This window comes from Crocodylus porosus, unplaced genomic scaffold, assembly GCF_001723895.1.
Source record: "Crocodylus porosus isolate Cpor-Errol unplaced genomic scaffold, CroPor_comp1, whole genome shotgun sequence".
Classification (NCBI taxonomy): domain Eukaryota; kingdom Metazoa; phylum Chordata; order Crocodylia; family Crocodylidae; genus Crocodylus; species Crocodylus porosus.
The window spans coordinates 36,712,752-36,734,399 of record NW_017728912.1 but is presented as its reverse complement, the minus strand read 5'-3'; the positions used below and the strand labels follow the sequence as shown (position 1 = coordinate 36,734,399).

The 21,648-nt window shown below is 39.8% G+C and overlaps 1 protein-coding gene across 4 annotated transcripts in view; it reads left to right on the top strand.

Moving 5' to 3' along the window:
* The window catches only part of ANKRD17 (ankyrin repeat domain 17), a 139,870-nt gene that overhangs the window by 53,598 nt on the left and 64,624 nt on the right, over window positions 1-21,648 (top strand). For all 4 annotated transcript variants that reach the window (XM_019534281.1, XM_019534280.1, XM_019534279.1 and 1 more), the window contains exons 4-12: window positions 1,169-1,316; window positions 2,093-2,240; window positions 5,734-5,967; window positions 8,058-8,152; window positions 17,141-17,378; window positions 17,921-18,112; window positions 18,422-18,531; window positions 19,029-19,116; window positions 21,332-21,459. In XM_019534281.1, the coding sequence (XP_019389826.1) occupies window positions 1,169-1,316; window positions 2,093-2,240; window positions 5,734-5,967; window positions 8,058-8,152; window positions 17,141-17,378; window positions 17,921-18,112; window positions 18,422-18,531; window positions 19,029-19,116; window positions 21,332-21,459 (1,381 nt within the window). The remainder of the gene's footprint in view (window positions 1-1,168; window positions 1,317-2,092; window positions 2,241-5,733; window positions 5,968-8,057; window positions 8,153-17,140; window positions 17,379-17,920; window positions 18,113-18,421; window positions 18,532-19,028; window positions 19,117-21,331; window positions 21,460-21,648) is intronic.

Sequence of the window (21,648 nt, the reverse complement as noted above, 5' to 3'; positions counted from 1 at the left end):
AATACATTTTAAGTGTGCATGGGGGGGGTAGGTAGACATGGGTCAAAGCATGCTACCTTTTTTCTGTTAACCACATGAAGTGACTTATACTGCAAGCTAGTTAATTTGCCAATATTAAGATTGGTTGTTACCAGTATCATTAGAGAAATGGAAACCAAAATTGAGAGCTAATGTGAATGTTCAGCATTAGAAAATATATTTCAATTTTTGTATTACAAGATCAAGGCCTTGTTGTGCTGACAACTGTATTCTAAGCTAATCCTTGCCCTGAAGAGCTTAGTTTCAATAGACAAAGCACACAAATGGTTTGTAACTACGTGAAGATTTGTAAATATGTTGTTATCTGCTCTGTCTATGGCTGTTTCATTTTTTGGGGTGGAATTTTGTTGGAAGATGACTGAGATAAGGCAAAGGAAGGGAAAAAGGAGGTTGGATGAAAGAGAGGAAGATGGTTAATTTTTCTGTTCTAAGTTTTCTGTATATTAAGAGACAAAATGCAGTCACTTTATTTTTATCTCATTGGGGTGATTGTGTTTACTAGTGGGAAGACAGAAGATATGATCTAGTGCTGATATAATCTTCAATATATCTTTGCTGGGCGACTCTTCATTTTTTAAAAAAGTGGCACCAGAAAGACCTAGCAGTGGCAATGGACAGGAAATTAGAGAAACATTTGTAATGCAGTATGGTGATAGAATGGCTATGTCTCAGGCCACCACTGACATATTGTTCGGTTTCAGGCAGTGCTACGAAGCTATGACAGACTGAATTGTTCAGCAAATAACTGAAATCTTTAAAAATGGGGGAGATGAGACTGAGTAATGATCAAAGGCTGATTAGAACAGAGGCAGTTGCATTATTAGGAAACCCCCCCCAATTCTTTGGCTAAATGATGACCTAAATATCTTGATGGCAGGAAACAAGATGTCAAACAAAGCTGGGTTAGAATGGTACATCATAGATACCTCTTAATTATTAATGCATCTGAACTGGGTTGCAAGTAGGTGTAATTTAGTATAGTCTTCTTTCACTCCAGGTCTGTGTATGTAGGGGTGCAAAGCATGGAAAACTTTTACTGGTGAATAGTCTCCTTAAGTGAGCCATAATTTCTTTACTGTTTAAAGGTTAGTCTGTCTCCATTTTCTGAAGATGCTTTTTACCTTACTAGCCGCAGTTTGGCAGAAGCTTGCTCAGAAGGAGATGTAAATGCTGTACGAAAGTTGCTAATAGAAGGGCGAAGCGTGAATGAGCATACAGAAGAAGGGGAAAGCCTTCTTTGTTTAGCCTGCTCAGCTGGATATTATGAGCTTGCACAGGTTAGTTTCTAATGCTATTTTTTATTTATAATATTACTGACTAGTCTGTGTAGTATAAAAGTCTGGGGAGAATGTCAGTTGCATAACCATTACCATAGTTACCTGAATCCAAGATGACTTGGAATTTAAAGTGACACCCCAATTAGATTCTGTACATGGAATATTATAATTTCTGGGTTGTCTTAAACTGCCTCCCCCACACATGCTGTGGTGTGGAGATGAGCAGCTGAGGAGGTGCAGGCTTCCTCACCTTCCACTTCTTGCCTCGTCTCCATTCCCTGGGCCTGCCTGTTTCCCCTGGCCACTCCCCCTGGCCCTTCCCCTAGCTGCAGCCACTTGCCACATCCATGCACACACAAATGCCGACACATGCATGCGCATGTACCTACTGTAGTGGCAGCTCCCACCTCAGCCAAGAGCAGGCAGCAGCTCAACCCAGAGCCCTGACTGGAGCTAGGGCTGCAGCAGCTGCCTGCCTTGGGCCAGTTCTTCAATCAAAGACAAAGTTTTTCCTTCTCTGTGTTAAATGAAGGAAAAAATCCCATGTTGCATTCAAGTGTATACAGTAATTTATTTTTGACAGATGAAAGCTCTGCCTAAGTGAATTTTGCATTGCTAATAGACATTATCTATAGTTTCCGAAGTACTGTGGATCTTTATATGACATACTTTGTTCACAAAGTAGGATTTTTTTCAACATTTTAAAGATCATGACAAGATTTTATTAGGGTTTTTTTAAGCTTACAGTAATATTTTATTGCCCTTTCTGTCCAAAGGTTCTTCTGGCAATGCATGCAAATGTGGAGGATCGAGGTATTAAAGGAGATATAACGCCTTTAATGGCTGCTGCTAATGGTGGACATGTCAAAATTGTAAAGTTGCTGCTAGCTCATGGTGCTGATGTCAATGCACAGTCATCAACAGGTACTAACCATGCCGCAGTAAAATTTAAAATCAATGTTATTATGATCATAAGTGAATAATGAACATTTAAGACTTTGAATGCGAGTTTCTGACGGACATTCAGATTTTCTTTGTAGTTTATTCACTATTTAATATTCTTTTTAAATGGGTTTCTACCAGGCTGTGCACATCAGGTTGTAGCAGGCTGTGGGCTTGCAAAGGGCTATAGCCCAGAAGTAGGGAGTGAAACCTGATTACAGGCCTGCTCAGGAGGACTGAACCAGCTGATAAGTATAATTTGTGAAGAGAGTGAAGGACAGCCAGACAGATGTGCTAGGCTAGTGGCTGCAACATCAGGCTGGAGCACTTTTCTCAGGGTCTGGGAAGAGCCCAAAAAGGCTCCCAGGGGGAAGGGAGCAAAGGGGTGGGAGACGGAGAGAGAGAAAGGGGTGGTGCTAAGCTAGCGGCTGCAACACTGGGCCAGGGCACTTCCTTGAGGTCTGGAAAGATACCCAGGGGCTGTGAGGCTGGAAGCAGCAGCACCACACCAGGGAACTCTTTCCAGAGGGAGAGAAGGAAGATTGAGGTGCTGAGAGAGCAGCAGTCAGAAGTCTCAGGACTGTGAGTTAATCTTTTATGGACCATATTTATGTTTGTTTATTGATTTGAGGATTTATGTTTGTGATGTTTCCCTGAGGCAAGAGTGCCCAGGAAAGTAAAGAACTGTGCTGATTTGTATGTAGCTTCTATTTTTTTCTTTGAGAAACAAATACAACATTACTCCTGATCTTGTCAGTAGGGCTAGTCTGAAATCTGAATACTGCCTTTTTTATTGCATCTTCATTTGCAGATATTGGATCACAACATGCAGTTTCCAAAACTGAACAACATGTCCTGCACTTGTTAGGTAGAAATTTAAGTGTGAAAGGTTGTCTATCAACTATCTTGGCTGTTCTTTGTGGCCAAAATTAGAAGGAAAAATGGCAACCCAATAGGGGAGGTGGTGGTACGGGAGAATAAGAACCAAAGTGTAAAGATGGAGAAGGAGAGAATTGATTATGAAATTTGCATAATGATAGGTTCTCCCCCCACCACTATGAAAATGGTGGGGGGAAAACCCACCCAAAAGTGCAGGGAGTAGAATAGCAAGATGCACACTAAGAACACGAGTTAAAACGAAAGGGAGGGAAGAGAGTGATCTTGATATTGGCACTGCTTATCATTTTCCCATTTGTCACTGGGATAGCTTGAGGCATGTTAATTTACATGCCCATGCATAGACATACTAATAAAATTAAACAAACAATAATCTTAATTCCATAATAACACCATAACAAATCTTAAATATCAAAACATTGAAGAAGAATGGGGTGAAGGGATTAAACAAAAAACCTGGATTAAGCAGTGTATGACAGAATTCCTACTGCCTTGTGCTAAGAAAATCTCAGGATTTGAGTGGCAGATGTTTTGATAGTAACATGGGTCTGAGACCATACTTTTGAGTTCTGTGATGTGAAAGTCATTATCTGGACCACTAGAGGCACTGGTTCTTGTTAGATGCAAGGCACTCCTCAGAAAATGCTAGACCTGAATGTTCATTCATTTTTTTGACTACAGTAAAATAGCAGAGCAATTCTATTGCAAAGAACTCAGAAAAACCATAGCAAGTTTAAAAGTTTTTGGCTTTATGGATTCCTATTTGAAATCTCTGGGTATTTCAGGTTACATGTGTAGGTGCTAATATTGCTAACAGTGCTAATATTGAGCTTGCAGCTTGGCCATGGCTGTTGGCTAGAAGTCTCTCCCCAGCTGTCTGCAGTCACCCTCACTGAAGAGTCCTGTCCCCTCTGCAGCAAAGGAAATGCAGATGCAGCAGAGCAGCAGGCCCTTCAGCAGAGGGGATGGGAATTATGCTGCAGCTCTGTGCCACTGAGCTTTACTCCTCCTCTCCCCATCCCCTTACTGCACAAGCCAGATTGGACCTCATTGTATGCTGAAGGTCACCAGCTCCTGTTCTGAAGCATTGCAGGAGCTATGGGGAGCTACCCTTAAGTCAGAAAAAAAATTCCATTGACTTAAGTGCAGGTTTTCACATGGATTCTAGATTTTACATGCTGCTTGGGTAGACTGCAGTTATGTATAATAAGTAAATATTTAATCTAGGATTTAGGTATTTACTATCAGCTATTATGCAGATAATAAAATTGAAGTATTTCTTTCTTGAGCAATACTTCAATAAGATGCTTCTTATTTATAAGTATCAGAGACTATGCATCTAAAAAGTAGTGGCATAGTACTTGTACTTTGGGGGTATTGATCTGTTTGATTTTTCTCTAGTGCTTTTTTTCTGTAAAAGTGATAAGTGCCTGAAAAATCCAACTCATTGAGTAGATTCAGAATTGAAACTCAGCTATGAAAAACATATAATAACAAATATGGAGATATCAATAAATGATTCAAAATAGTATTTTGAACACAATTTGGGTACTTTTTAACTTTTTTTTTGCAAGTGGCTTTGTTCTTTTCTGGCACAGATTTGCTGGACATGTGGTGAGTGTAAAGACAGTGTTTGGTTTCGCTACCCTTTGCAGTTCTGCCATATTTTATATTCACATCTAATCTGTTTAAATGAATAACTTCACATATCTTTTTTGTCGGTGTATTTTAAGAAGAAAAATCTGTTTTCCTCTTACACTTCAAGAGTTCTTAACCAGTTTTGGGATAACCAAGGTATAAATGATGCTGTTGAAATAGTCTTTTGAGAAACAGGTCACTGCCAACAAACAAACAATGAACATTGTGAAACTAAAACTTACATTATCAATTAGTTGTTAGAAAGTAGCTTATCTTTATCGCTGCTGTTAATCACAGAGTGTTCATACTGGTGCATTCATTGAGATAAAATTAACATGTGTTATTAATAAGAGTATGCTGATTCTAGCTTTTGTAGAATCTAGTCACAGAGAGCTAACTTCTTGATATTATATTTTGGTGTTATGCAAAAAATTATTGAAGGTCGTGCAGGGTGGCACCTTAGCAACTAATTAGTTCAGAGGCATGAACTTTTGTAGGCAACAGCCTCCAAAATACTTAGATTAGATCTCTTTTATAAATTCAGCAATGTAAGCTTTCCTTTGTGCATAGCTGTTTCTCTTCATTGAAACTGTCAAATTTAATTGGAATTGTGAAACTGACATTCTTCAATATGAATACAGTTCATGGCAGTAATTGTACATTTGTGTGGCATGAAATACGGGCGATTTTTAATTCTTTTCAGGACTTCAACACATGGTTTAGCATTTCAGTCTATTGTCATTGTTACATGCGAGAGAAAATGCGTTTTAATCCTACTGGTTTTTGAGTTGCACCTGAAAAATCTTTTGCCTGCTGTTTTTAAAGAATTGTCTTAATATTAGCATTTTGAAATGGGGCTGAGGACGAATTTCAAATTTGGGCAGTATATCTAACACATTTGTCTCTTCTTATTTTCTTCCCTTCTCCCCCTTTGTATTAGGCAACACAGCACTTACATATGCCTGTGCTGGGGGCTATGTAGATGTTGTGAAAGTGTTGTTGGAATCGGGTGCTAGTATTGAGGACCATAATGAAAATGGTCATACTCCTCTTATGGAAGCAGGAAGTGCTGGCCACGTGGAAGTAGCCAGAGTGCTATTAGAAAATGGAGCAGGAATCAATACGCATTCCAATGAATTTAAGGAGAGTGCTCTCACATTGGCCTGTTATAAAGGTGAAGTATTGAGGTCTTTACTTATTTGCCAACATTTTTATAAACAGTTTCCTTAAACTTTAATGTTCAGCACAAAAATTAATTAAAAGGTTATAAGGTAAATATATATTTTGTGTAGATTCTCTAACTCTATTTAGTATCTTGTTACTTTGATAGCTCCATTACATTTAATTTGACCACATAAGGTGCTAATTAGTGTATATTACAGTCTCGACCTAAATTTATATTGTAGGTTTACCCAAGGTTTTTAGTCTTTCTTGCTCTATCAGTGAAATGTTTAGTGAAATATATGTGTATTGTGCAGTAAATAATAATATCCAACTTCTAAAATGAGAGTTGATTAATAAAATATGGCAAAGATCTGGCACTGTACAATGGATATCAGTTTAATTTTCTGTAAAATAGAGGTGGGGGGACTGAGTAACAGAACTAAAGTGGCTTGCTCAAGCCTGAGGGTAATGAGTCATAAATAGACCTCAAGTCTCTAATATTCTGCTCTGCTTATCCATGTTGCCTTTTTGTTATCAAGCAACAGGGTCGCCAACTTTGACTGAAGCTATTTTGGGAGATTTTTTTCCCCAACATGACATAATGTCTTTAGTTGTACTGTTCAACCCTTTCACAATATCAGTCTCCCAGATTGCTTTCAGCAGTCACTGGGAGGTAGATGCTGATCCTGGTAGATTCCCGGCCAATCCAGGAAGGTTTGCAACCCTATCGGGCAACTATCTTAGATTATGCAGGCATAGAGTAAAAATCTTCTGGACTCCTTTGGGTATGGAAAATGTACATTTGGAACAGCTTAAAGGGGAGCGGAGAGAGCTTCTGCTCCAGCCTTCACAGCAGGTAATAAAACTGTAGCAGTACAAGTGTAGCCAACCATCTTGGAGCCTGTTTCATCCAGGATCGAAGTATCCTGATAATGCTAGTTGCCTAACAGCCTGTTAAATTCAGCCTAGCTCTGCATATACAGCAGGGGTGAACAAGGTATGGCCATAGGCCAAATCCAGCCCACCAACAGATTCAATCTGGCCCAAGGGTGGATGGCTGCCAACTCTCTGAATGTGGGCCATGGTGTCAGCAGTGGTGGGCAGTGGTGTCAGCTGTGGACACTGTGGACAGGTTCAGCTACTCAGATGCAGAACCTGCCAGCGGCCATCCACAGCTGTGCTGCTGCCTTCCTGGTTTGGTAGAAGCTCCCGCCAGAGCACTGATTCAGAACCTACCAGTGGCATCAACCATGGACCCAGGCAGGAGCTGCTGCCGCACTGGGTGGGTGTCAAGGTCTCTATCTGTCGATCTCTGTCTGTCACTTCTCTTCTCCCTCCCTCCCTTTTCCTCCAGAACCTGGCCAAAGCTGTAGTTCACCAGGAGCCCCAACACTCAGCCATGGGCCCAGGCAGGAGCTGCTGCCATGCTGGGTAGGCATCAGCATTAGCTGTGACACTGCCTGCAGGTTCTGACGCTGGGCAGCAGCTCCTGCCTGGGTTCACAGCTGTGTAGAAAGACAAAGTGAAAGAGACAGATAGAGACTGCTGTGGCCCTCAACAGGTCCCCAGAACTCATTAAGTGGCCCTTCAGCTGAAATAATTGCCCACCCTGATACACAGCAACCATCTTCTGTAACATGGTCACAGGGTACATGAGCTAGTACTCGGTAGTATTATGTCCATAATATTCACGATAAGCATCCTGGTAGATTAGAATGCTTAGGAATTATTTTGTATTAAAATAAACAACTCTTATTTAAGTAACTTAAATTTGTGCTATTTAACATTCTTGTATCATATTGAACTTATACCTGTACCTGTGCAGTACCTTAATGACTGTTATGGGCCATGACACTATTTACAGTAAATGTTGTCTAACTGTTTGCTCTCGCTTACAATGCCAAAGGTGGAAACTATTGCCTTTAGAGGTATTTTTCCTTTTTTCTTAATGTAATAAGTTGGCTGTGCCCTGATCCTGGTTGTATATTTTAAACAGAACCTTCCACTGTATGTTAATCTGTGAATAGATAGATAAAAATGACAAATGTCTTTTTGAAAGTTGTTGTGAGGTGATGTTAATACTGGGTATTTTTGATTTAGGCCATTTAGAAATGGTGAGGTTTCTGCTGGAGGCAGGTGCAGACCAGGAGCACAAAACAGATGAGATGCATACTGCTTTAATGGAGGCTTGCATGGTAAGAGACATATTATTATAGCTTGGAAGCATATTTAACATTTGTTCAGCTATTGGAGAAGATCCACAAAACAGTAATCCCTTCCAGTTTTTGCTACAAAATCCAACTTAAAAATGACCAAATGCAGTATAATTTAGAAGTAGCGTTTGGTTTTTTCCCTACTCTTGCTTGATGGCCCTCTGGATGGTGAAGAAAGAAAACATGGTTAAAAATGAGACTTTAAAATAAATAGTGTAAAAGAGCACTCATTTTATGTCTCACTAGGAATGGTCTGTGCTATTTCCACTTCAGGCCCTCTCAGTAGTGGTGATGGTCTCTACTACATACATACCTCATAGGCCAGGCTCTAAGAAAAAATTAAGATGATTTTTTAAGGCCATTTCAAGGAAAATCTTCCTAAAGAATGTACTGAAGTAAGTGAGTAGTAGTGAACTGTACTTCACTTTAAGATTTATACATTGCTACAGTAACTGACTTTACATATACAGCTCTTCTTTCATGGTGACCATTACATTTTCGTACAGGAAACTAAATTGTAATAATTTGAACTGAACATTCTCAGTGGCCTTGCTAATAAATACATATAACAAAAGTTTAAAATATAGTACTCTTACATTTAAAATGTGTATGCCTGATCTTGGCAGAAGGGGGTTGCAAGGGATGGGGAAGAACGCGCTGCAAGGGGCAGGAATCAAGCTGCTAGACTCCCACTGCTTGCCCTTCCAGTGCCTTTCCCCACCTGCCCCTCTACCACTGCTTTTCCCCACTGCAGCAGTGGGGGGAATGAATTTAAGATGATCCTCCAAAAATTAGATTATATGGAAAATGAAAACAAATTTATAATTTTTCCTTGTATAGAATCTAATAATTAGGGGATCATCTTAGATTTAGGTCAGCATGTTAATTTTAAAGTTGAATTAAATGGATTAATAGGTTGGAGGAACAATAAAAAAAAAAAAAAAGCAAAGTACAACACAATTCTATGTTAGGAGTGAATAGGGGATTTCTTTTGCTACACTGTCCAGGAAGACGGTGTTTGTCATCATTACATCCTTGCCTTTTTTCTTAATTTGTCTTTTTTTAAAAGTCATGCCATCAGAACAGAAGTTGAAGGCATAGTCTAAGTTGACAAGACTTAACAAGTATATTGGGTACTTCCCTTGGCTAGGGGACCATCAAGATAGGAATTTGCTGAGAGTATACACTGGTAGGGTTGTACAGAAATTAGGGAGTTGCAGATGTAAATTTTACATATATTAATGCTGTTAGATGATTATTTTAAGCTTAATTTATGATGAGAGTGATCAGTGCTCTTGTATTGGGTTTTTTTTAAGATGTCTGTAAATTCAATTTTGGATTCTAGCAATTTTCACATTAGTCTAGTTCAGCAATTTGTAATATTTTGACTTTCACATATGATTCCAGCAGCAACTCATAAACAAGATTTCTTGATAAAGTTTAGTTTGTTTCAGATGCTAGTTATACTAAGCAGTTGTATAACACCTTATTTATATGAATTGTCACCATGAGGAATTCCGTATTTTAAATCCTTTGTATCATAGCTTTGCTTTGGTTGTATTTTTGTAGTATTCTGGGCTTTGGCTCTTAGATTCTTCTTCGATCCTGTGATGCATGCATGTGTATTCCCCTTCCCCTTTCTTCTCTGCTCTTTGGAAGGTGTTCAGGGAGGATTTTTTTCTTGTATAGAAAAAAATTCTGTTGTGGATATTTACAGAAATAGTTCTGCGTCTTTTACATTCAGTTATTGACAGGGATTCTGGTTTTCTTTGTTTAAAAACTGCAAATTCTATGATAAAGAATCCCAAATTCTCTGATTAACCCCTCCCCCAAAATTATGTTCTTTCGTGATTAAAATTAAATGTCACTTGTGTGTATGTTTGTGTGCGTGTGTGTGTGTGTATATATGTGTATATATATCTCAGTTGAATACAATGTTTTATTGATATATTTACAATTTTAAAGCAATTTGGAAAGCTACCAGTGCCTTAATCATTATAATAAAATAAGTTCTAAATATGTATATATCTTGGTGTTTGATCTTGATTCTTTTTATCATGGAAAATCAGAGCTCCTTCTGCCTTCTTTGCTCACCACAACATGGGTCCAGTTTGCAGGTGTCCCACCAGGTCCTTTGTAGTGCTGAGCAGCCCTGATATGCTGATGTCCTGCCCATATCCCTGGCCCTGCCATTGCCCCTCACTCCCAGCCCACCCCTGCCCCCAGCTCTGCCAGTTCCTCTCGCTGCCAACTGAGTCTCTCCTCCCCAATGCCCCTCATTTCTACCCCACAGCTCCCTGTCCCTGCCAGTGCTCCTCACTCTCGCCCTGCAGTCCCCTCAGCCCTGCCGGAGGGGCAGGTGCCTCCAGGTGGGGCCTGCTGACAGAAATGCGGTGCTGGGCTCACCGGCAGCACAGACCCCCTGTTCCACCATAGCCCTGCTGCCTGGACTCCTTCCCCCAGCACCAGCAGGCACCTGCCCCACCCACACACACCGGTGTCTCCTGCACATCCCTACCGCACACACTCATGCTCACACTTCGCATAGTCTGCTGGAAGGTCCCCTAGCCCTGGCCTTTCAGTCCCCACTCCTTATAACTTACTGCTGCTGGGGCTGCTTCCACCATGTTTGCTGGCCATGTGTGTGCATATGCACATGCCACGCTCTACTTCTAGTCATGCTCCTCCCAGCCCCAGGCAGATCCTTGCAAGGTTTTCTATGGTTTCTCTTGGTTTTCTCCTTTAAAGGGGAAAATTCTTGATTTTCTTTCTCCTTTAAAAGTGTAAAGCTGTATTTTTCCATGTGAAATGTAAAACCCCGATCCCTGGTTATCAGCTCATTTCATCTCTCTGCCCATTACAGTGGTATCTGAGCACCATTGTTCATAGGTTGAGAAGTGCAACTACAGATGATCCTGCCAAGGAGGGTATGGTCTAAGTGTGATCTAAATTGTACAGATGGAGGCGGTTTTAATTGCCTCTTCAGCTGCAGGCAGACATTTTGGTACTCTTATAGCTGCAGAGCAGAAATTGAAATTGAACAAATTAGAAGTTCTCATAATCCCTCATCCATCTATGAAATTTTACAATCTGAAACTGAAATTCAAAGTCCACTCTCATTCCCCTTGAGCTAAATCAGTTGTTATCCCTTTACTAGATTCCAGTAGTTATTTTGGAATTTTCTCCTTGTTATAAGTCTGCATAATGCCTCATGATGGTACTAGCACTTTAGGACAACTCCTGGGCCTAAATCCTCATTAAAGAATACATTTAGTCTTCTCTTTCATGAAATATCTCTAAAGGCTCTAAACCTGGTCAGGATTATATCTGAATAAATTAGTTTCAAATTAGAAAATGGTTTTCAGAACCAGTTTCACTTCTTTAGGATTCTGTAGGAAGCACCTGCATGTGGGTGAAGATGATTTATGCTATACTGTATCCCAGCAGCTGGATACAGGTAAGTTATGAGGAGTGGGGATTGAAGGGCCAGGGCATGAGCATGAGCGTTTGCAGTAGGGATGCACAGGAGAGATTGGTCTGTGTGTGGGTGGGGCAGGTGCCTGCTGGTGCTGGGGGAAGGAGTCCGAGCAGCAAGGCTGTGGTGGAGCAGGGGGTCTGAGGCAGCACTCAGTGCTGCCGGTGAGCCCACCACCAGATTTCTGCCAGCAGGCCCCACCTGGAGGCACCTGCCCATCCAGCAGGGGCGGGGGGACTGCAGGGTGAGAGTGAGGGGCACTGGCAGGGACAGGGAACTGTGGGGTAGAAGTGAGGGGTGTTGTGGGGGAGGGACATGGTTGGGAGTGAGGGGCACTGGCAGAGCTGGGGTGTGGGCTGGGAGTGAAGGGCAATGGCAGGTTCAGGGATATGGGCAGGACATTAGCGTATCAGGGCTGCTCAGCACCACAAAGGACCTGGTGGGACACCTACAAGCTGGACCCACGTTATGGTGAGCAAAGGAGGCAGAAGGAGCTCTGATTTTTCCATGATAAAAAGAACCAAAGTCAAACACCAAGATATACATATTTAGAACTTATTTTATTATAATGATTGAGGCACTGGTAGCTTTCCAAATTTGTGGTATACTTAAGCATATAATCTATTTGGTGGAAAGGAAGAGAATTGTTACTCAGCTAGAACTGTTCTACCACTTAAGGGAGCTTTTGAATCATTAGAGTAGGCATTTCTTTTCTTCATTTTTTTTTTCTTTCTTTTTTCTCACAACAAACCTTAACCAGCTACTTGATGGGCCTTTGTCAGGGACCAAGTTTATGAAGGTAAGAAATGCTAGGCCCTTTGCCCATAGCCAACTCCCTTGAGTGGCCTCCATGGGGTGGGAGGGCAGGGGTGAGCCCTGGGCCTTTTTAACTTGGAGAGGATAGCTCACATAGCCCACTGATACACAAGCAAGAGATGTAGGAATGAAAGTTATGGTTGTTCAGGTGTGGCCATGATGCTAGTAAGGAAAGCTGGGTGAGCAGCTTCCTAGAGCACTTTCAAAAGCTTGCTGCCCAAACCTTTAAAAGTAACTATTCCTTAACTCAGTTTTTGTGAAGAATTAGTAGTCATCTTTCCCTAATTTAAGAAGGCTACAGTTTCCTGAGTACTATTATATTTGGTATGTATTCTGGAACAGTGGTTCTCAACCTTTATCACACTGGGACCCATTAGCATAACTATCATCTTGCTGTGACACACACCCTCATGGTTCCCAACACAGTGTGTCTGCCTCCCCTTCCCCTTTCTCTTCCCCCACTTCCCCTCCAGTTGCTGTGTCCGGCCCACTCCCTCTCCCACTGCTTTACTGTTGTGCTGTGTGCTCCCCACCAAACAAAACAAAACAAAACAAAAAATGCCATGCAGCTTTGCATCATTTCCCTCAAACCTCCCCACGACTCCTTAAAATCTTGCAACTCGCTTTTGGGTCACAACCCATGGGCTGAGAAACACTGTTGTAAGCACTAATGTGGCATCTACAGGGTCTCTATAAGAAACTGTCTAACCTTTCTCTTAAATGTCAGTAGCCTTTCTGAGTAAGGGATTTTCTCTAAGAAAAATTTCACTGATTTTAACTTAAATGTGCTTACTGAAAAAAATCAGACTTCCATATTTATTTACCTTGTACTTGTACATTTATCAGGGCAGGCTGACTATATCAACAAGGTTTAAACCAATCAGTGTTCATAAAAAAATGCTTTGATTTATCTTAATTGTAGGTATAAGGAAATGCCTAAATACCTTTAGTTACTCCGGTAAAATTGTTGTGTGTTGAGCAAGCCTTAGTTACTGTTAAAGTAACGTAAGAAAATCCAAGACTCTAAAGCTGCTGTTCAGTTGTAAATGGATGTCCTTACATTGCAAGGTTCATTAAACCAGTGGCAAGACTGTTGCAGTGGACATGCAGTGAGTTTGAGCAGGGGTGGTCAACCTGTGGCATGGGTACCACAAGTGGCACAGGCAGCTTCTGTGTGGCATGCAGCAAACTGGGGAGAGGACAGGCAGTGAAGCGGCAGAGAAAGCAAAGCAGCAAATTGGACAGTAGCACAGGGAAGAAAGCAGAAAGAACATCAGATCAGGCAGAGGAAGGACTGGAGTGGCATTTGGGAAGGGCTAATGCTTGACATGCCTGGCAGAAAGTTCGGCCTCCACTGGTTCAGACCATTCAGGCCTTGTCTGTTATAAAGTTCTGCATAGCTATGGCAAATAGGAATATAGCTGATGTATCTGTGATAACAAATCATTTGTCTTTCAGGGAGGCTTGGGTGTTGTAATGGTGCCAATTTAGTTAAACCAGTAGTTGTCCCGTAGTAAATAGATTAAGCCTCAGTCTGGTCTTCAGAAACGGTAGGTTTCTGACTCTCTGAAGCATATTTTTTCTTCCTTGCTGCAAACAGAGAATTTCTGATATCTTATTAGATCAGCTTAGGACAGGTAAACAGGCTTTGGCCAGCTTTTGCAGTTAAGGAACCTTTCCCATGATTATTCCTGGTTGAATAAGATTCTTCTGTGTATAGCCCAAGAGTTTTTCCCAACAGTAGTGTTGCCATTTTACTTTAACTAGGACATCATCTTGCCTTTTAGATGTCCCAGATCTTATTATCCAAAGGAAATCAAGTTTGCCTCCCTGGATGTCAGAAAGGGTATAAGATACTATTTGCACATGATGAAGTCCTTTAATATGTCAGACAAACAGTTTTTATACTTTATTTGCAGAAAGAACCTCTAAGGCAGTGAGTTTTTAGCTGAGCGAAAATGGCAGTCACTGATTTAATTAAGAGCAGGCAAAACTTCATCAGGGATCAAGGTGTACTTGTAGGTGGCTGATAATGTCAAAGAATTTTGGTCCTCCTGGGAGACGTGCTCTACCCATATGATACTTGGTACTACCACTTTTTTTAAAATCAAAAGGTCTCAAAGCTGGAGCTAAAGTGCTTGCTGAGATGGTGTCATTTGTGAAGTTTCCTGGCTTTTACATTTGCATGGTCACTTGGATGATGATGCAGGGGTTCTGTACCTTTTTTTTTTAACAAGTGTACCCCTTCTGTCTCAAAGTTTCAGCTCATGTACCCCTTTATATTAAAATTATTTAGGGGGCTGAACATGTGCACATGCCCTCCCTCCCCCAAGCAGGTAAGTTTGTGGAGGAGGGGAAAGGGCCATGTGAGGGCCAAATTGAAGCCCCGATGGTGAGGAAGGGAGTGGGGCACAGGCAGGGGCAGCGGTTGGGGTGAATGGGGCCCTGGCCGGGCCAGGTCTTGGAACATTCGGAGCCTGGGTGGCTCATCCAGGGGTGTGGGAGGCTCCTGCCACTGCGTGCACCCTGGTGTAGGCCTGGAGGGGATGTTCCCCCCGATCTCTGTGCACTAGGTAGGGGCAGTTGCCACTGCACACTGGGCTTTGGGCACTGCTGCACGTGCCCTGGGAGCCATTTCTGCCCTGTGCACAGGTCGTGGGGGCACATGCCCCCCAGGCCTCTGCTGGGTGCACGCAGTGGTGGGAGCCCCCCTTGTACCCTCTGTGACCTTTTTAAGTACCCCTAGGAGTACGCCTACCCCTGGTTGACAACTGCTGTCCTAGATTTTTAACCATCAAACCTACTGCAAAGCGCATGTTTTCCTTCAGGCATCTGTAGAGTTTTCTGGATCCCATTTTAACATGGAGAATATGCATTTTATTTTGAATAAGGCTTGAAGCATATATGCAGTTCGGTTTTGGTTTAGATATAAGGATGCTCAAGGTTAAGGGAAAGCAGACCAATTGGATGCCTTTTTCAGGATGTATTTTTTTTTTAAGTTTAATTTTAGTCCTGAACTTTGTATCCTTCCAATTAAGGTAGTTTTGCTTATTTTTTTTGTAGGAGGTTTTGAATTCCTGCTAAAGGCTTACTCCTTGAGAGGTCTTTCGCTTATTTCTAAACAGCGTATTTTTCCTTAGATGATTTATAGTGACTAAGTCGACCTATTTCTCACTGTTTTGACTCCAGCCTACTATATACATTAAGACACAAAGCCAAAAAGCTGTAACAGTTGGTGTCTGAAAGTCTGGTCTTCTTTCCTATGCTATATGTAGTAATTAGAAAAATGGACAATATTGTAGAATGGGTCGAGGAGAGTATTTAATAAAAAATACCTCTAACTTCTCTGATCTTGTCTTTTTCTTCTCATTAACTAACAATCCCATTTTGACCAAATGTACGCTTGCTTCTGGTAAATGGATATTGCTGTGATTAACTTCAGTGCTGCTGGAGAAGATGGGAGGGTGGGAATGTTTGTCTTTGCTTTTTGCTTTCCTTTATTTCGATGGTCTTATGCAAATGAATTTCAGCAGCAGAAGTTTGCTACCTCTAAGAAAGGAGTGCAGTTTTACAAACCAGGAGGTCTGAAGTTTGAAAGATAGTGCTTCAGAAGTTGTCACTGAAGACAAGTATGTCACACTTACCCAGATAGTCTGTTGAAAGGAAAACTTGTTTATTTCATAGATGGCAGTTTGGTGATTGCTATCCTGACTAACAAGGACACCAACTAAGGAAGCCTTTAAGGGGAGAAATGGGGTTTGTGTACTTTAAAAAAATATTGTATGATATATTAAAGGTCTGAAATTTTGCTTTTTTCTACCTGGGTAAAATTTCAGGTTTATCTTGCCCAGAAGACTGCATAGCTAGTTACAAGCTATTCAAAGTTGAGCAATTGAGAGGGAAATGGACCTTTAAAAACACACTTTTTAGCTCAACTAATATTTTAGAGAAAGTTAGCTTTTTAGCTTTTTTTTTTTTTTTTTTTAATTAGACCTGAAAGCACTTAATAAATCTGAGACTAAAGTAAATCTTGCAACAAAATTGGGGGGAAGGGGAGGGGGAGATATTTCTGAATGCATCTTTATTTTTTAATACATTTTTTTTTTTCTCAGTAAGACTATATGGTTATCTTGGAATTAAACGCATGCAAGCAAGAAACGCTTGTTACCAGTGGCTTAGAGAGAAACAATATATTTTGCTGGTTAGGGGGCTATATTATATTAATATTTCAAGTACAAATTGTCCATTGTTTCCATCTCATGAGTGCTTCATAGTCCTGTTGTACCTGTTGTATATTTTGATAAATATTAGTGTGTGCTCTGAAATTGCTAACTTTATTCCTTGCAACTTTTATTCTTTATTGATGAACTTTATAAGGTTCTAATAGTTGATATTTGGAATCTTTGCACTAACTTCCTTACTTGATTGTAGCTATTTTGAATTTTACAGATAAGTCTGAAGGTAGTATGTTCCACAACTTTATATTGATCTTCAATGCGTTTTGTGTTTCTAAATTCTTTGATTTCAATTAAATATCACAGTCATAACTACCTCTTGTGAATGGGGTAATATATGCATTTTAGGTACTAACTTCAAGGTAAGTGATAGATGTACTGTGTTCATCATCTGGTTTTTGGTTGTTTTTTTTTTTTGTTTTGTTTTTTTTTTTTAATTCTTAGGATGGGCATGTGGAAGTTGCTAGATTACTCCTTGACAGTGGTGCTCAAGTGAATATGCCTGCTGATTCTTTTGAGTCTCCATTAACTTTGGCAGCCTGTGGTGGGCATGTTGAGCTGGCAGCATTATTAATTGAACGTGGAGCTAACTTGGAGGAGGTAAATGATGAAGGCTACACACCACTAATGGAAGCAGCCAGAGAAGGCCATGAGGAAATGGTGGCATTATTGCTAGGTCAAGGTAACTAAAATAATGTAACTACTCAAACTTTAAAATGTTTGTTGGCATGTAGGATTATGAATGTACTTGATAATTTTAAGAGCTTGTTTTTAACTAAAATGCTTGCATATTTATTGCTTTTAGTAGCCGTCTTTCAATTGTATCAAGCTGACCTTTTAAAACAAAGTTATGATTTTCTAATGAGTTCAAATTAGCAGTGATAAGTATCAGTAACTGGTAATCTGACCATATATTTTTCAGACTAGCATTACATGCTAATCAATCAGTATATGTAATTCGTATCTTTAAGTTAACCTCTACAGAAACCCACTTGGAGAATGTTAGTCTTTAAGAAACTTAATATTGCTTAATGTGATTATATAAGCAATCACTGAATAGTCAGAGATGCATAAAACATACTGAAGTGATTTGTGACCAACACAGTAATTCTTTTTATAACTAAACTATCTGACAGTTAAAAATCAACTTCACGTTTGTTTTTTTTAATATCTGTTTCAATAACTAATTTGAGCTTGGGTGGGATTTGCTTTTCTTTTTGGAAGGAGCAAACATCAATGCTCAGACAGAAGAGACTCAAGAAACTGCTCTAACTCTAGCTTGCTGTGGAGGTTTCCTGGAGGTTGCTGATTTTCTTATTAAAGCAGGTGCTGACATAGAACTTGGTTGTTCCACACCTTTAATGGAAGCTGCTCAAGAGGGTCATTTGGAGCTTGTTAAATATTTACTAGCTGCAGGTATGGAGTGGATTTGTGGGTTCTTTTATTTTTCATGGAAAAAAGTGAGTTGGTATAGATGTTTTATGTTTGATATTTTTGGTATATGCTTATCAATGCTAAGTATTTAATAGCCGAAGCTTCATTTTAGAGGGGATTTGTAACAGAATTTTTGTCAGATATAGCTGATAAAAATGTTTCTTTAAATATTTGTTAAGTGTTGAGGAGTAGATTTCAAGTTGTACAGTCTCTTTTGCTGAAGAATATAGAGACTTGCATTTTTCTCTAGTGTATCACATAATGCTTACATGTTTGTTTGTACTGTTTCAGGGGCTAATGTGCATGCAACAACAGCAACAGGTGACACAGCACTGACATATGCATGTGAAAATGGTCACACAGATGTAGCAGATGTCTTACTTCAGGCAGGTGCAGATTTGGTAAGCAGTTGCCTTTATTTAAGATGATAATTTTTTAAAAAGCTACATTTTACATTTGTATTCAGTGCAAAAAAGTGTCTGCCTTGCTTTTTCTTTATTATATTTCACATTAGTTGCATAAATGATGATTTAGATAGCTTTTTATCACATGGGAATTTGTGTCATCCCAGCATCACAATACCTGTAGAGCCTTACAGTGCCAAAAAAATTGACGCAAGCTGTGAGCCTGTTAGGAGTGTGTGTGTGTGTGTGTGTGTGTGTAAGAAACATGGCCCAAGCATTAATCATTTTCTACTTTGAACATTTTAATACATCATAATTTCATCAAAAAATTAAGAGATTTTTATAAAGATGTATACAAAATCCTGTCTTACCATTAATTTAAGTTAGGCTTTGATTATCACCAGTTGTTAAACAGTAAAATGTTTTAATTTATGAAATGCTGTAGTCTGGATTTTAAAACCCTTTAGAATCTTTAATTTTCATATTCTTTCTAGGAACATGAGTCGGAAGGTGGAAGAACTCCTTTAATGAAAGCTGCAAGAGCAGGTCACGTTTGCACTGTTCAGTTCTTGATTAGCAAAGGTGAGTTTTTGAAAAGTTGCATAATAATTCCTTTGAAAGGAAGTATCAAAGATGTGCATACATGTTTACAATATAGGTTTAGATAATGCTGGTACAAAGACAATTTTTTAATACGGTATTTTATAGAGCATTTGTGTTGCATTCAAAAAATCATTAACTGAATCATGCTGATTCTCTTAGTTGCTTTTCACATATGATTAATTTTTTAGTTAAATATATATTTGATCCCCAATTGTTAATTTTATCTATCATTTTATCAGCATATTGGTTACTTGTAGGCCATATAAGCTATAGTTTTGCTCTCACCTTCATTAGATCTATTTTAATAACTTTCTGGAGTTATTTAAGCAGCTAATTTTCATAGGTTATTACTTTCAAATTTAAAAGCTTAGGCTCTAAATGATCACCTATTACCATTGAGTTCATTGGGAATCATGGTATGGCTTTGGGGCTCTCAAAATCAGATTTCTTGGATCCACCTATTTATCTGGTTGAAGATGATGAAATCTGGGTGTTGCATATGTTTAAAAATTGAATTCATGTTAGATGTCTTTTCATAAAACAACAACAAAAATGTTGTGAGTGATGTTGCAGAACCAGAAATCAGCCATAAAATTGAGTTTGGGTCACAATTTTGATCCATTATTAACATTCTTCCATATGCCAAGCTTACTACTTTACAAAGTTTTTCTGCCCTACTTTGGAACCTAATCAGTCCTAGGGATGTGAAAGGTTAAACGGTAAGTATATTTATACTGTTAATGCATTATAGGTAACATTTTGTGCCAGACACAGTCTGGCGAAGAAGAGAAATGGAGTAGTGCCCCAGGAAGGCAACTAGTCATAGCATGCAACTCCACCTCTACCTCCCTCTCCTGCATTGTCTTGCTAACTTGGGAAGGAGGAGGGGAGACTAATTGCACTATGCAGTTCCATCTCTGCCTCCCTCTTCCTGCATGCTGACTTGGGAGGGTGGGGGAGGACTAGTCTTAGTGCACGAGTGCTGGGTATGTGTTATGTTTAACCAACATCATTAGAGGAGTTTAAACAGGCACTTATTTAAGGATAACTATGGACCAGTTAGGGATATCTACATCCCTAATGTAGATGTCGATATCCCTAATTGGTCCATAGTCTTCATGTTGGCATCCTTTTCCCTTTGAACTTTGGAGGGTGAAAAATCTCTGAATACATTAGTTACTATTTCCGGGGTATAGGTTGTGGCCATATTGGTCAAAGGACATAGGCAGACAAGGCTTTTTGGGTAAATCTGATAACTTTTCTCTCTTTGAGTTGGTCTAATAAAAGATATCAGATGAGTTGGCCTAATAAAAGATATCAGATTTACCCAAAGAACCTTGTCTGCCTTGGTTACTATTTGCCACTGACTAAAAAAGGGGCTCTCTGTCCTTTTGATTAACAGGCACAGGTGCCAACTCCATGGATGCTCTGGGGTTCAAGCACCCATGAAAAAAAATTGTAGGTGCTCAGCCCCCACAAGCCACAGCAGTGTCGGTAAAGATCAGGCACTTCGGTGAGGTTTTTTGGTGTTTTTAGCTAAAGGTTATTCAATCAGCTAGTGGGTAAAAGCACCCAAAAACACTCCCCTAACGCACCTGATCTCTACAGATATTGGACGAGCCAGGTTAAAGTAACACGCCACCTCTTCTGGGCATGTGCGGGGCTGCTTTCCCCACTCCTCCTCCCTCCACCTCCCAAGAAAGCACTCACCATCAGAAAACAAAGCTGGCACCTATAGTAATGGGAGGCAATAATGCAACTAAGTTGCTGTCACACTTTGACTAATAATATCACATGCTGTAAGATATTTCATTTCATGCTTATAAGTATAGATGGTTGACTTCAAAAGATTAATATTCCTGGTATTTTCCCTTCTCTGTGTTTAGCAAATGTTAGCAATTGCCTAACAAATAAAATACGTTTTTGTCAGAAATTCTGTTTTCATATTAATCAGCAAAATGGAGGAAACCAGTAAGGCATAATATTTGCCCAATGTTGCTGTATAGATCATAAGTCTGTTACCACAGAGTATTATTTGAAATGTGTTTGTTGTTATGTATTTATTTATTTTAGTTTAATGTGGAAGTAGGCATTAATTTTTGGAACAAGAAATTTGCAACAGTTGTTACAATTGTAAAATCTTTCTGTAAATTAACTTTTCCTCACCATCCTTTTTCTCTTCCATACACTCAAGGAGCAAATGTGAATCGGACTACAGCTAACAATGATCATACAGTACTGTCACTGGCCTGTGCAGGAGGTCACTTGGCAGTTGTGGAGTTATTGCTAGCTCATGGAGCTGATCCTACACACAGACTAAAAGTATGTTTTAGCATTTTATTTTTTTTAAACATTATCTTCTGGTTACTCTTACTTTTAGAAATAAATGTGACATACTCAAATATATTGGAATACATGCAATGGAGTTCATAACAACATTATGAACACTGAAAATACTAAACAGAATCATCCCTTGTCCAAATGAATTTTGCCCTAAGTAGTGCTTGAGGG